This window comes from Amblyomma americanum, chromosome 1 (genome assembly GCF_052857255.1).
Source record: "Amblyomma americanum isolate KBUSLIRL-KWMA chromosome 1, ASM5285725v1, whole genome shotgun sequence".
Lineage (NCBI taxonomy): Eukaryota > Metazoa > Arthropoda > Arachnida > Ixodida > Ixodidae > Amblyomma > Amblyomma americanum.
Genome location: NC_135497.1, coordinates 116,489,697 through 116,506,152, shown reverse-complemented (window position 1 = coordinate 116,506,152; position 16,456 = coordinate 116,489,697). Strand labels below are relative to the sequence as shown.

At 42.9% G+C, this 16,456-nt stretch overlaps 1 protein-coding gene across 1 annotated transcript in view; it reads right to left on the bottom strand.

Annotated features, from left to right (window-relative positions):
- Positions 1–3,804: 3,804 nt before the first annotated feature.
- Positions 3,805–16,456, bottom strand: part of LOC144113512 (terminal nucleotidyltransferase 4B-like) — a 62,533-nt gene continuing 49,881 nt past the window's right edge. Inside the window, exons 4-9 of the mRNA XM_077646615.1 lie at positions 15,999–16,119; positions 15,111–15,206; positions 13,593–13,944; positions 9,419–9,542; positions 7,732–7,893; positions 3,805–5,899 (exon numbers count right to left, since the gene is read on the bottom strand). Coding sequence (XP_077502741.1) covers positions 5,482–5,899; positions 7,732–7,893; positions 9,419–9,542; positions 13,593–13,944; positions 15,111–15,206; positions 15,999–16,119 — 1,273 coding nt within the window. The 3' untranslated portion in view covers positions 3,805–5,481. The remainder of the gene's footprint in view (positions 5,900–7,731; positions 7,894–9,418; positions 9,543–13,592; positions 13,945–15,110; positions 15,207–15,998; positions 16,120–16,456) is intronic.

Here is a 16,456-nt window from a genome sequence, read left to right as displayed (position 1 = left end):
TTGTATACTTTTGTTCTTCTGCAATACTTTTGGTCAACACCTCTGACTCAAACCGATCTTGTCTAGACTAGTGAAAAATTGAGTGCATAGGAGAAACACCTTATGCTGCCATTGAAACCAGCAGACTGGAAATTTCAGAGCTGAGATTACTAGGTATTAGTTTGTTTAATTCTTTCAAGTGTGGTTTATCATTTCAATTCAAAGAAAATATTTTCCGGACTAAATAGCATATCCAGGCCTCAAGAAAGTCAATTCGTTGTTTTCCGGTAGAAAACACCAACAGTTATAATTTTTTACGCGTACTTACAAAATTTCATACAAAATCTCAAAATAGTTTGGTGCTAAGATTAAAACACGAGGATTCATGAATCAACAGGCTAATAATCATGGAATCATTTTATGTTTCAAAGATGCACATGACTCAAGAAATCCAGTGGAAAAAAAAGTTAGCACTGGTGGCAAAATCTGTCCTCGAGAAAATGACGCAAGATATGCTACCAAGCTCAATGTTTTATGAAATATGTTTTTGCTTGTTGGCATGCTTGTTGTCATAGAAAAGCACCCTATTTGCAAGGTGAAGAATACTACATTTGCCTGAAACGAAGAAATTAATGCTAGCTAGAGCACTCGGGAGAAAAAGCCGCGAGTTCAAAACGTATACAATTGTGCACAAAGCACCTGAAAGGGATGAACTGAAGTGATTTTGGCCATGTGTTCAATCACTAGAGCTGCTAATACATTATTTACAAACAGTATCAAAAAGGCAACAATTTGTGTTAAGCATTTCAACTGCTCCTCATATTCAGCAGTAACCTGAAGTTCCTTGGATGCCAAAACAAGTTCCTCTTTCTCTCTACTTCTACAAACGTGTAATCGCACCCAAAAGGGTCACACTGCTTGTTTTCAACAACTGGAATAGTTTCTTGAAGAGGAGCATAGTACATTTGGCACATGCAGCAAAATTCTTTTTTTCAAGCTCGCTTAATATGAACTTCTAGTTTATGTGAGCCAATGTTCTTGGTGTCAGTAAAAAGTGTATTAAAAAGGCTCCCTCCGACTGAGCTTCACGTAACTAGAATAAATTTCCTGTCTCCTTTGCAAGTTTGTTATTATTGAGAATCGACTGTAATGCAAGTTGCACAACTATAGATACTTAGTGCTTTAGCAAGCTGCAGGATAGGAGAGATTGGAAGCTTTATACTAATAATAAATAAACAGTTTTACCAGAATTCACTCAGCACATTGTGTCCACAAACAAGTGTTAGTGAGTTATTTAAAAAATGTACAATTTCTCTGAAAATGCTGTAGAGCCATACTGTAGAATCCTCGCAGTTTAAAATTTCTATTTGTTTAGCTGATCTGCATTATGAATGCATTTATCTCTCTTGGCACATGTGCCGATGTTGCCAACTTGAACCTGGCAACTGTAAAATGGTAGTGGATTGTTTGTCACAAGACAAGCATGTAGTTTGAGGTATCTGCCCATTAATCAGTGCTGAATTTGGCCTGGTTCACACCCCAAGGCCCAGGGTGTACCACATGGCAACACATTCACTCGGCATCCATGGACGGAATGCAAATGATTTCTCTTTGGTGTGGCTAGGTGCGTTAATTTGTGAAGTGTATTGGCCATTGTGCATCATGACAGGAAAGCCAGTTTTACACGAGTGCCCACCAAGGAAAATACTGTTGTTTGTATTGCATGATAGGCCTAATGCACGGCCAACTTCCATACAGACCACTTCTCATTTTTGCCAAAAGAGTAATTGCCACCAGCTTTGGCCAACTTGCATTCAGATAACTTCTCATTTTTGCCAAAAGCAGCAGCTGCCACCAGCCTTGTTGTCAGAGCCGCAATGAAGCAAGCGCAATAATTTGCATGCCACCCATTGCCATGAGAGGAAGGCAGGGTAGTGCTGTGCACTTCATGCCTTGGATGCATCATTACACCAAGCCTAAACCTCATTACCTGGCAGATGCGTTGCATCAAACCCTGCTGAGAAATCTAAAGTATGTACTAGCATTACACAATTGCACACTCTGAGGAGTTTGCAATATTTCCAGTGTATGATCATGGGCAGTTTTTTATAGGTATCAGTTTGTTTTACTATGATAGCAGTACCAGTGGCATTTGGCAAATATATGCCGTCGTCGTCTGTGTGAAGCCTCGGCAAGTGAAGCCTCCGCCCACCGCCAACCTCCCCCCTTCTACAAGGCCTCCATCCACTAAAAGCCCATGCACCAATGCAGCAAAAAAGTGACAGCAAGATCAAGTCCAAAGACGCAGTAGGAAAACCAGCTGCCTTCCAGAAGCACAAACCTCTAGCCACCTCCCTAGCTAGGAAGCTTCCACCTGTCCATTGCACCCTTGACCCACCTCCATCCACCTTCACCCTCCTGAAAAATTGTTGCATGTGTGAAATCTTGGCTTAGAGTAAAAGCATCAAAGTAATTATCAGGGCAAATCCGACTGCTATTGCAGTTTTTTTGCACCAGGTTAATGATTGTCCTGCGAATTTTTATGTGAACACACTATGAATTTTAAGACTATAGTGCCTAGGTCTACGACTAGAAAAAAAAAAAACCCAACAACTCTTATGCCTCCAAGAGCAGCAGTGACAGTCAAAATTTTCAGTAATTCTGTACTGCAAGCTTGAGAGAGAGCAGGACATGCATAATGCAGTGTGTGCAGTACATGTGTGTTGTTCAGTAACTGAACTAAAGTAGAAAGGAATGCTTAGGATTACGGGGGGTACTCTTTACTAGTACAAATGAATTACATACAGTAAACTCTCACTTGAGCGAACTCCAAAGCACCTTCAAAGAATTGAAGTTTGCTAGGTGAAGGTTCATAAAACTATGCTATTCAAATGTGTTTAATGTCCCAAAGCTCTACATGACCTACGAGAGATGCGGTAATTGATGGCTCTGGTGATCACCCGTGGTCCTTTAATGCGCATCAACATCACACAACACGTTATTTTTGCATTTTTGTAATTTGTCTATTGAAATGTAGTTGCTGCGGCCAGGATTTTATCCTGCATCTTTCGGCTTGGTAGTTGAATGCTGCCGCAGCAGGCAAAGCATACATAAGACTAAGTTTACAGGGAGTAAGACCACGTTATTAGCAATGAAGAGTTTTAAGCCTAACCATATACTATATAAACTGCTACTTCAAACACGAGAGGAGTGGCTATCCAGGAAGTACTTGGGGTGATTTCAAGAGGGCAGACATGGCTGCTTTGTACCCATGTTTGTGCCCACAGAAGGAATGTACAACTGTCAAATTTTGAGACCACAAATTCCGTAACTGTGTGAACGAAATCAGATAGACGTTTTTGCTAAGAGGTCGAAAGGCTTTGCCATATTTAACATTGGGCTGTGGGAGACACCTACCAACACCTACTTATAGAACAAAGAGTTCAGGTACATGCTCCCCCACAGGTTCCAGAAGCCAGCTGCCTTGGTCACGAAAAGGTCTATGGACCTTTCCAAGCTGATTTGTTGCCATTTGCTGGTTGGACAGTTTTGTACCAGGTGCTATCAGTCCACCACACCAGCAGTGTATCAGGTTAGTGAACACAGATGCCTAGGTAGCGGTGGTAGCGCTAGGTGAAAAACGCAGTCCAGAGAGCAATATGGCAGCAATCAGGTTGGAAAGACCTACAGGTTGAAAAACTGCAAGCCTTTGGGGAAAGTGGAACAAATGCATCACATGCTTTAAAAGAGAAGGGGAAAGCAGTGGCACTATACTGAGTGCAATTAGACACTCAAAATTGAATAAAATGAACACATGGGACATTGTCATGATGATGTTTTGTTTATTCTTTTGAAACATTTGTTGATGAGACCTCCCAGCAAAATGTAGTTACAGTGCATAGTTATGAATGCCTTTGCCAGGAGTTTTAAGTAACACAACTGACCTTTTTTTTTTACACACAGTGGCAACGTGTACTGTACTCATTCACGTGACTAGGATGACTTGACATTAATGGAAACCACAAGATGCACTTTTTAACATACACATCAGAAGGTCTTGCAAAGCCACTAAAGCTGGCCTTTGTGCCATTTCTTCATCTTGAATGTAGACAACTACATCCAGGAACCCACAGATGGGCATCATTACTTTCACACCAAGAGCACAAGCAGCAGTGCCCCTCTGGACACCAGAGCCACAATCAGAATGTGAATTGCCTGGTGAAAGAAAATGTGCCACCACAGACAATTGTGAGGCAAACACAAACACACTGCACATGAGCAGCCTGGTAGGCAGTATCCTATTGGCACACCACAAAACATGGACTAGCTCCTTTTAACTGCCACCATCCACTTGCATTGGAGAAATGTCCCCACAGCCGAGAGAGCACAATGTGGCCCTGCCCAGAAATGGCACACTTCTCACACAAAACGCACAACATCAAATGAGAGCCCACTCAAGAACTCATGATGAAGCATGGTCATTAAAAAGAAAAGAAGAACACCGTTCTCTTCTTGGAGACACGAACATTGTGCAAGGCCTTCATGAAGCACCAGGTTTTGAGCACTTCACAACAAACTTGTAGAGAGCCATTAAACACAACACTAAATCAGTGAAATTAAAAAGAAAAGTAACAACAAGGCTCTCAAGGGTACAAAAACACCTTAATGTCACAGCACTTCATTGACCCAATAAAAGACCCCACAAAAAGCTGTAATTCAGGAACAAAATGTTCTTGTCATCACTGAACATTCATTACTTCTGCTGCAGACAGGTGCTCCAGCACTTAAAAAAAAGTCCTGCAGTCCTAGTGCGAGAAATGATCCAAACAAAATCCTCAAATCAATGAGTGATGTGCTTTCGTTTCAAAGCTTTCAATCTATTAGCACAGAAAGGTATGTTAAAAATGTGTAGACCATCTGCATCAGTGCAGAACATATTACACACACTATTTACACATTCACGAACACAATTTTCATGAAACTAAAAATATACATGGCAATATATTTGTTGATGTGTATAGCATCATCACTATATACAGACAAACAATGCTTACATCCACAAATAATAGGAATAAATACAATTAATTGAAAACACCTGTATAACTGACCACCCATTCATTACGAATGAATGATTAAGGACACATGTACAGACAAAAGAAAAAAACATAATTTAGCACAGATGCTTACTTAGCCAAACTAAGAATAGCAGACCATCACTGGCCTGAACTTGCATAAATGCATATTTTTTTTGGTGCAATTTTACATCTCAACTTTCAAATTTTTACTTTTTTTTTTCAATTTTTTTTGCATACATACAAGACAAACTCACTCGCTCCTTAAAAAAAATTAATAAATAACTCCACTCAACTTGTAAAAATGAAAGTCCATAGCAAAGAAAAAAAAAAGGCAAACGGGCACAGGTGAAACCAGGTGTGCACACACGGCACAAGGTCCCAGCGAGTGGTGGCTGCCTCAGCCACACAGTCTAGGCAGTCCCTGGCACTACCTGAAGGAGGCCACTGTGTACATGTCCCGGTGCACAAGGCCCTGTGCTACCAGCACCGTCTCACGGGTAGGCCGGCTCAAGTTGCGCTGCCGCCGCCTAGCACTGCTGCTTGAGAAGCCCCGACAGCTGCTATGCTCAGCTGCTGCCTCGGGAGTGCCCGTCGAGAACTTGCGCTGCTTGGGAAAGAAGGTTCGACTGGTGGTCAGCTGGCAACTGTCAGCCAGCTGCTCATTAGCTTCACAGGCGCCCTCAGAGTCCTGGGACCACACAGCAGCCACGCCGTTGGTGCACGCCCCCTGACTCCGGACCCCACTCACGCCATCACTGCCCGTTGCAGAGGTGTGCTGCGGACTGCCCCCAAATGAAGGTCCGCTTGATGGTGTCGAGCTGCTGCTGTCGGCCTCATTGGTTGTCCTGTGCCAAATGAAAGTTCTCCCCTATGACCAAAGTAGGGTACACGGAACGGTAGTCACAAAACTGGGCCAGGACACCTGATGCCAGGAAAACTGGGCCAGGACCCTTTCTTTAACCAACACAACTACTAGTTCTAAACAGGGGATTTAAAATGCTGCAAAATGCAAGATGGCCTACAACATTGCAACTCTGCATGGCCAATTGTTACTATGTTATACTTATCCCAGCTCAGGCTCACAAACCTCAAAGGATAACTTTTCTGACTACTGTCTGAACAAGTCTATTTTCATAAAATGGACAGCGCACTGTAGCTGCACCATGAACCACTTGGAAGAGGTTTGCTTCAATGGAACTGTCATTTCTACTGCATGTACAGCTGGCAAGCACAACTGTATGTTGCCAAAGTTCTGTTGAAAAATGTACCTTAGCTGTTCTGCTGGTGGATGCTTGTACGGTTGTAGAGTTGAACTGACTGCCAAATGCAATTTTGAGAGACCTCCGTTGTCAGTGACACCAGTAAATGAGAGCTTAGGGGACAGGAAATTGCACAGCATCTAAGTGGAACACTTGCAAGGTTTTCATAGAGATGAAGTGGGACGAAATTCACTGACAGCCTGAATGTGGACTGTGTTGCTTGCAGGAGTGAGCTTAAAAACTTGATTTCTGTCAGATAATAAACATCTTAATTTGCATTACACCAGATGATGCTTTTGCTTTTACAAGTAGCAATGCAAGTAGCAAGTAGCAAGTAGCAAGACACCCAAGGTCAGCCGATCAAGGGTGAGCAAGGTGGAAGGGCCTCCATAAAAAGTAAAAAAAAACCTAGTGCACAGCCTCAGCGACTTGTTAACATTCTGCTTCTTATCCTGTGTCATGGGCTAGGGCAAAACTGCACTGCTATCGACAGGATTAGCCATTTGCAGCAGACAGTAAGGATGTAACAAAAGCAAAACATAAGGTTTTAAAGAATCTTGGCCCCACACTATTATGCCCCACCATCCCACTGCATATCCTGGACAGATGATTCAAGATCAGTAATTATTTCTGAAATTCAGGCAACTGACATCCGATACTTTTTTAGCTTCCAACTTAAGAGCACAATGAATGCCCCAGCATTCTTATCTGTCCGCTACATAAGAGCCTTTATTGACAACGGCATTCACTTTACAGTGAATCACCATAAAAGCAGCAATACTTTGGGCTTTGTTCGTAAAGCAGTGTGCCCCCTGCAATAATGCTTGATAAGTGCTGAGGGTATGCTCCGAATAAAAGCAAATGGAAAGCGCACGATAGTTCTCTGCTCCTGCTTGCATCACTGATGTTTAAACGCAAGTTTTCTCTTCCCAGTCTCCAAATTACTGAAAAAATATGATAAACAGAGGCAGTTGCAATGAACAAAACAGAACAAGTGAAATTTGAGAACAAGCATAATCATGCGTGGCATCATCAAAGATGCAGTTTTTCTTACAGTTTATATATATATTGGTTCAAGTGACACACTCTCCGTAGGATGTGGAAATCATCAATACAAGATCTTGCTTAATAAACAACAGCACTTAAACCAGCCCAAAGTGACCCAGCTGACTTCAACAAACAATGCCACTGCAACAGAACAAAGTTCTCATCACTTCTACTTTCTGGACTTCGGTTTGCAAACCTAACATTGTTCTTAAGCTCTACAGCTACTGGCACATAACCACAGAAACTCTGAAACCTATCAATTCACATCAGAACACATACTACCTTAGCATATCATTACAGAGCTGTACTTAAGAAAAGTGCGGGCAGCTTTTCAGAAAAACATGCTGACTGAATTGCATCAACAGACTCACCTCTTTCCATGGGACCTATTGCTGGCTTCCTGCTTTGTGCATTCAGAATCAGGAGGTGGAAGCGTAGAAAGCTCCTCATTGTTGTCTACAGGGAACTTTTCTTGAATCCACTGGCGGTATTGGATGACCTCATCAGTCACTCGAATGATCCTGCCAAGTATGCTGCAAACAGTGACGACAGGTTCATTAATGCTAAAGGCAAGTAATGAATATGAAATCACTTGTGCCTTTTAAATGTCTTAAGAGGGCCACTGAACAGCCTTTGACATTTCAGGTCCCTAAGAATAACATGTAGGCCACAGGAGCATGATCACCTCGACCAAATAATTCTACTTGATATCTTCTGGCAAGCCCAAATATTCAAACGTAAGCAGTGAATGCTCTGGTAGTGGTGGTTGCAGCACTTTATGCCGTTGCTTGCACTATGGGCTGGCAGCAACATCAACACTGCAGCGCACTGCTGCTCTTGCAAGGAACTTCACAGAACCTGGCAGTGCTGGCAGAGATGAAACTTATTGCTTAAACTAAAGACTTGCCATGCGGCAAGAAAAAAAATGCAAAGGCACACCAATGCGATGCAAGACACGGGCCCACATGGCCCCTACCAAAAACCTGTAGGAGTTTGCATGCAATGGATGAACGAAAAACACTACAGTCGAACCCCGCTACAACAAACGCCGCTTCAATGAATTTAACGAAATATTTCAGATTCCCCATCAGCTAGCCATAGCAAAACAATGCATGCTAGTTCTCGCCACAACGAATTATCTTTTCAGGTGCATTTCCGCTTCAACAAAATTTTTGTTCAGTGGAGATCTGTTTAACATTTATTTTACGACAAAACAAGCATAACGTTACCCCTCTGTACGTTCCTGGCATTTAATTTCACCGAAAACGCTTGCTGGAATCTATGTGTGCCCCATAGTGCGAATGGGTGGGGCCATGCCATTCGTTATCATGAGTCATATCGTCCGTCTTATCGTCCATATCGGATTTCGACCTCGATGAATACATCGCCGTTGATGCGGACGTGGTAGCACACAAGGAGCTAACCGATGAAGCAATAATTGAAGAGGCCCGCCACAACGACGCCTCGTCCGAAGATGAGAGCGACGTGCAAGATGCGACAGCCCTGCCGTCTGCATTGCATGTGGTGGACGCATCCGACACCATTTGTGCTTTCATTGGTGCGCATGACGACGACATCGCGATGCAGTTGTTGGCAGAGTGTGAAACTCGCACCACGACGCTCATGACCACTAAAAGGACGCAAGCCAAGATTACCGAATTTTTTTGGAAATAAATGATATTTTTGAACAGTGCAGACAGATCTTAGTTTTTTGGGCTGATTTCGCCACAACAAAATTTCCGCTTCAACGAAATTTTTCGTGCACCCCATGAATTTCGTTGTAGCGGGGTTCGACTATTGCCCAAAATGCAGCTACTACTTGGCTATTTCAATGTAAATTCTTCTAGGGGAATATTTTATGTGCAGTGCCTTTAACACCAGTTAACTGCAAACTATGAGAAAACATGGTTTAGAGGGCCAAACTTTTCTAGCAAGAGTGCATATAGCCCTGTATGACAGCTAAGTGCAAACGGCATTTTATCGGAAATTGACAACCTATTTCCCCAGCCTAAAACAACTTCTACTGCCTTCCAAAGATACTTCAAAATGGATCCCTACCTTTGTTTTGGGTCACTCATGGCAGGATGAAAGGAGTGCACTGCTTGATTGAGTACCATGAAAGCATACTCAAATGCCTTTTTCACTGTCAATGCTCCATATGAGCTGCGTCCAATATCATTACCTGGAAAAAGGCCAACAAGAAATGTCGATACCAAGATGAGAGATTGAGATTTTCTTCCAAGCACAGTGAATTTGTATGGAAGCTGAACACCATGCACACCTGTTATTACAAATGATGCTCGTAACACAGCACAATTTTTTTTTTTATGGCGCAGGGGCATCTGTGGCCAAAGAGCGCCATGTCACAAGGTATTTTCTTCTACTCAAGGTGGGGCCGCAGACCCATTTCCCAAGCATTCCACCCTAATTAAGCAGAGCACCAGACCAGGGGAAAGCTTGTACCCATTGTATAACCAGTGGGTACCTGACGGCACTGAGGATCGAACCCCACACCTCCCGCATGTGAGGTGGGTGCTCAGACCACTAGGCCACTGCTGCGGTCAGCACAAAAACGAAAGACTACCTCTGTAGTGTATGGCTGTTACACAGGCTCACATATACCCAAGTGTCTTGCGAGCCTCATTGTACTAAGGCCAGAAAACAAACCCCGAGACGAGGACACTCCCATGAAGGGATCAGGGAGCAAAATACAGAATCTCGCTGTTCAGTTTCTAAAAAAAAAGAAAAGAAATGACAGTGGTTGAACTCTTACACCCAATGGTCAAACGATAGCTATTCTAGCTTCTGCAATTTTGCCACCCAATGGTCGAACGATAGCTAATTCTAGCTTCTGCAATTTTGCTGTTTCTTATCTCCTGGCTTAACTTGTTGCTTGCGGCTGCTATGTGTACTCTGATTAAGTACTCAGTTTGCAAGTTTTAATCATTTATTAAGTTATGCTTCTTGATTCGAACCGATTCTGGCAAACACTGTCGTGTTCTATGAAGTAGTTGGCTATGGTTAGACGTTCTACAATGGTCATCTTTGCAGGGATCACTCGCAAGGCCAAAATTGCTGGTCACCATCATATCGAGCACATTCAAATTAGCCTGAACACAGATTTTGGTCCAAATCTGAGAAGGTCAAATCTCGAAGCTGGGCCAAATTTGGAAATGACCCAGTCCAAATCAGAGACGTTCAGATTTCGAGGGTGGGGTGGGTTAATGTTTGTAATGACCAGCGCCAAATTTGGGGACATCATTGCATTGGCCATAGTCAAATATGCACTGGCATCTGACTTAAGGCTGTTGCTATGAAACTGCCAAGTCCGAAGGCCACTTCATTGTCAAATCTACATACCTACTGAAACTCAAATTTCTGCATTGAATAAAGCTATCACTTTTAAAAAAATGTATCCACTGGAAAATGCAGTAGCGAAGTACAGCATGCAAGAAAAATTGTGCATTACTGTCTGCAGCATTTTTCTTATTTTCTCCAAGTACAACATACTCCTGTGGAATATGCGAGGTTGTGTGGCTCTTGCAGTCATTCAGTATGCACAGAATACTCCGCCTTGCATTCGGTAGGCGCTGGGTTTGATCCCTAGTGTCGCCGGGGGCCCACCGGTTTTCCAATGGGCACAAGATTTCCCTGGCCTGGTGCTCTGCTTTTCTGGGGTGAACTGCTTGGGAAAAGGGCCTTGGACCAAACCGTTGCGCTGATGGGCCAGTGATTTGTTCCGCCGTCAAGCAACCCTAAATCCGCCTCGTGCGGTAAAAGCCCGCTTGTGGCCATGGTGCCCACCCTTGGTCAAAGACCCTTTTTTCAAGCATCTCACCCCAGAAGAGCTGAGCACCAGGCCGGGGGAAATCTTGTACCCTTCAGAATCGGTGGGTACCCGGCGGCACTGAGGGTGGAACTCAGCACTTCTCGAATGACAGGCGAATGCTATGTTCTACCACAAGGCAACCGCTTCGGTAAAAAAAAAAAAAGGGTGACAATGGGCTTTTACTGCATGAGGCGGATTTAGGGTTGTTTGACAGCGGAACGAATTATTGGCCTGTCAACGCAACGGTTTGGTCCAAGACCCTTTTCCGAAGCATTTCACCCCAGAAAAGCCGAGCACTAGGCCGGGGAAAATTTTTACCCAGCAGGGAGGCAAGCAGTGAGGAGCGGGCCAAGTTGTGGCACGTGTGCGCTTCTGCGCTGTTTTCATGGCGGCCGCTTTAAACGTACACAATCCTCATCTACTGGCATCTATGTTGTCTCTTAAGCCGCAGAGGGCAAGACAAAAAGTTGGCGACAGAAACAAAAGCCTTTGACCAAACCCATGCAACCACATCTCGTACAGTGCTGCCTGCGTGCCATCCCTCATGGCATAGGTTGTTTTGCACCTTCACTCATCATTGCTTACATCACAGTGGGGTCAATCCATGCCAAATGACCCACACTTTGCACTTGACCATCTTAGGTTCCTTAAAAAAAAATGATACATGGTGTTACTGTGGTGAACACTCTCCAAACTGGTTTCTGGCAAAAAACATTTCTTCGAGCCGTGGCCACCACCTTAAGTTTGCAAGTGATAGCAAACCTAGCTAGCCTAAGCTAAAAATTTGTAAAACAAAATTTTCACACACAACATTTTTTGGAAGTGAATAAAACACATTGTGCTTTAATTACGATGACTTGAAATGAATTAATTTCATATTTCCTCAAATATGGAACATTGAAAAAAGTACAAAACCAAAGCACTATGAATTTTTTTATTGTGTTTTATGTTCTCGCAGAAGCCAATCCAACTTCTTTCTGACATTCTGCAGAACTCAAGGAAGCTTTAAAAATGCTTTGGTACACAAGGAATGCGAAGCAAGCCAGAAAAAAAGATTCTGAACAGAGCAGAATCAAAGCAAAAATATGAAAAATAGCATGTTGCACAGTACCATTTAATGGCATTTATTTCAGGAAGTTTAATCTGAACACTTTGTTTAAAGCAAGAAAATAATCTTGCAAGTAAACACCTGTGCCCTACTCAGGCGATGCACTGTACTCTCTCTTCACTGCAGTGCATGCAGCCACCGGAGCTAAGAAAGAAGAAGCAAAGTGACAACCGTTACAAGGGAGTCTGCCGTATAAATGAGCAAAACGAAGTCTGCTAGTTAGTTTGACAGAGCCAATGGAGGAAGCACGTCAAGGCCAGCCAGCTGATTGTTGTAACTGAAGCTTAAGACCATAGGATAAACAAATTTTTCGTCAAAAGCCAGCTGGGAAAGCATTTACTACGGTAACACTATGCACCCTGATGGTGCAGTTCCATTGCTGCTGGGTCATTCCACACCAAATGACCCGCACTTTGCACTCGACCAACAGAATCATCAAAATTCACGCTGTCGCAGTACTACGCGCGCAAAACACAGGCTGTCATAACGCCGGCACTGGGCAAATCACTGTAGCACGAGATGACACTAGACTTGCAATGCAGGAACGCTGCCGCAGTTGTGATGTAACAGCCCAGCTTGTATTACATGGGTTACTATGGGAGCAACAGCTTGACTGTTCCACAACATGTAGCAGCAGGCTTCTACTGTACTGAATGGCTTCAAATGACACTCAACTACACTGAAATAATTCTTGCATGAGAATGTCCCTTGCAAGAAGCTTCAGATATCAACCAATAAGTTATTTCCACACAAACTTTTGACTAACAACTTCTGCTATAAAACAAGAATGAAGCTTAATGGAGGTTGGGGAGCCCTACAATCCACAGATTTTTTCATACCCCTAATTGATGAAAACATAACGCTGGACAATGTGTGCAACTAAGGTTTAAGCCATCTTCTTACCAAAAAAAAAAAAAGCCCCCCTTTTTTAATGCAAATGGCATGTTATATTGACTTGGGACAGTATCAGTCCAGATGAACTTATTGCGTGTACATAGCCACTTCAAAGATCGACATTTTCAATGCCTATGCTAACTGAGAAAATGAGTGGCACAAGAAACATGCTTTCAGGAAAGGGTGACTACAAACAAGCCAGGTATGACTGGTTATGGCTAAATATAAGTCTCTCTCCACTCCACACTCCTCTCTGTTGCAACGATAGTCCATGAAGTGACCAGCTGCGGCATTTCTGACATCTCAACATAAAACCTGCACAGGCCATTTGAATTAAAAATTCTTTCTGGAAGCAGATGTGTGTACTGTGTGCACAAAGAAATAAAAATGTGCAAGCTCACCTGGGGTGAGAGGATCCTCGATGCAAAGAATAGATGGACGGTACGAGTCCCCTGCATCACGCTGCATCTCTTCTTTTCGTATATATGCACCACCATCTTTGATACGAATTCCTGTCACAAAATAGTTGAAGTGCTTGCCGTAGAGGTCAAAAAACTCTAGCAACAATGTGCCAAGGTTTGGAGATGGAGCATCCCCGCACCGTGGGTGCAGCTGCAGAAAGCTCACAGTCATCAATATCAAGGAGTAGGAGCTGATGCCACCAGTGAACACTTCGTTCAAGTCCCGCTGCAGAAGAAACTGCTTCAACACTAGCACCAGCTTGGGAAGCGCAGGGAACTTCTCCTTGAATGACTGCAGATGAGGGAAAAATATTGCTGTGAATGACATATGACGAGCAAATGGAAAAGAACAGCAACACCACTCAACTAGTGCACGTTCACATCTTTCTCTTCAAGCAATACACCGACAAAAGGGAGGTTAACATAAGACATGGTTGTGACATCATCAGAGACCCCTATGCCAAATGTATCACATAATATTAGTAGACGAAGTAATTCAAGTGACTGGAAAAACTCTGCTGTCCACAAAGAGCCGAGGGTAGCTTCACACATCTTCGCTAAGGCCCCTAGATTCCCACGATTCCACGATTCTGTGACAAATCGTGGATTTAAGCATTTTTGGCGGAATAGAGTTTTAGCAGCTACATTCTCATTTTTGACAGTATTGTTACAAACATCAGTAAAAATGACAGTATGATAGAAAAATGGCTATTTTAATTTAATTGCACACACATAATGTGAGAGGGGAGTTTGAGAACAATAACTATAATGCAACATCAAACTGTTCAGGCCTACCATAACTGAGGGCTTCCGCAAAAAGACTGCACGCTAAAATATGGAACCAGCAGATATGTCCATGTAATTCAAGAAAATGCTTCAGAAGTACGCCGTAGCCAAGCATAGCCATGTCTCTGATACTTAAATGCAGCCTCCCACACAGCAGCAGCCCCGTCACCATTGTACCGCCATTACTTGGCGTTTCGAGCTGCCCAGCCCTATGCCAACTTTTCCTATTTTCCTTTCCCTACTCCACTCAACTCTTTCAGTGCCGTTTCTTTCCCAATGACCAACATTGCTTCCTCTCCATACCATAGCCACCATCTCCTTTCCACTTTCATGGTGCACGCTTCTAACAGCTCTTCAGCCTGGTGGCGAAGGTCACTTTAGCTGCCTCGAAAAGTGAAAAAACAGCAATAATTTAAAAAACGCATTATATTCATACCTCATTTCAGGATATAATGCAAGTATTCTGAAGCATTATTTGACACCTTCCATGGAATTTCACAAATTCTTTCTCATACAATTTGTGGAACTTAATTCCGCCAGCAGAAAGTTCGGAGCCTCTATCTTGGTTAGTGCAGCTTACCACAACTCTACAAACTAACTTTATAAACTGTGCCCATTGATGAAGAGATCTGTTCAGAAAAACTGGGCTACAGTCAACTGCAATAGGATTACCTGAATGAGGCAGGCACTTTTGACTCCATTGTTCATGTTGAAGCTGATGTCGACCTTGACCGTTGTTTTTGCATCAGTCAGCTTTACAATTGGAACCTGAAATATTTGAAGAACAGAGTCCAAACTCCTGCACTGTTTCCAACAATTAATGCTAAGCAGTATGTGCTCATGTCAGAATGTAAGGATAGAATTCTCTTCAAGTTAACTATGAAAATGACTATCTGCTCAAATAAAATTTGATTTTATTCAGTTGTCATGAATAAACTTGCAGAACTTAGTTTCCTTACAAACTGTGAAGGCTTCCATAAAATTTGGGGGGAAAAAAACCTGCCTATTGTTTTTCACAGGGTGTGCTTATGTGGCTACTTAAAAAAAAATCAAGCTATATTGCATTCAAGTTGTCCCAAAACATACTAAATTTAAAAACTAACAGCATTTGTACTGAAGACAAAATAAAGCTCTGCCAACCTTCTTCAGCATTACCACGTACTGCTACTGTTACGACTACCACTGAGTGCTAATTCTGCACACTCACTTGCCAACAGTTTGCCCTGCCACCCTTCAGCTAACTGATCTATTTTTTTAAGGTGCAAGGGCAGCTTGGCCAAAGAGGGCCATGGCTAATCCCCTGGCAAAGACTGTAGCTCTTCAACTACCCCGAGTTCTTTGATGTGCACTGAAGTCTAAATAAATCAGCATCTCTGCACATGGCCTCCAGTCAAGTGTGGCCACCTTACTAATAGTCAAACATGCTACCCATGCTCAGCAGCAGTATGCCACAGCCACTGAGCTGCTGCAGCAAGTCATCCGCATAAAAGCAACTACAATCAGCCATCCAATAAGCATGCATGCCATGTTTATGCCAGCCTGGTAAGGAAAACAACTTACAGAGGCCTTGTCAAGAACCTTGATAGACTGTGGCTCAGCTATTCCATGACTTAGCAAGGCCTTCTCTAGTGTCCACATAGGCAATGTTTCCCACTTGCCGAGGACGACGACATCAATGTCACTACAGAAAAATACATATTGCAGCATGTCAGAGCATATAGTAAAAAATTAATCAGATGAACATTTCTTGTTTGTCAACACACTACCTTAAAGAGTTTTTCCAGCAACTTCTCCAAGGCGCTATGAATGAAAACGGTTTACTCCCAGTATTCGCCCACAAGCGGTTCAGAATAAAGTAAAAATGATGTCACTAATCACATTCAGAGAATGCGAGAAAGTTATAGAAGCCATTTTGAATAAATGCATAAAAAAAAAACAGCTAGACCAAATGAAACAGGCATTTAGCAGCTATCTGCACAGTCAGTCCTTCGGCAGAAAGATCAACAATGAAATAGGTA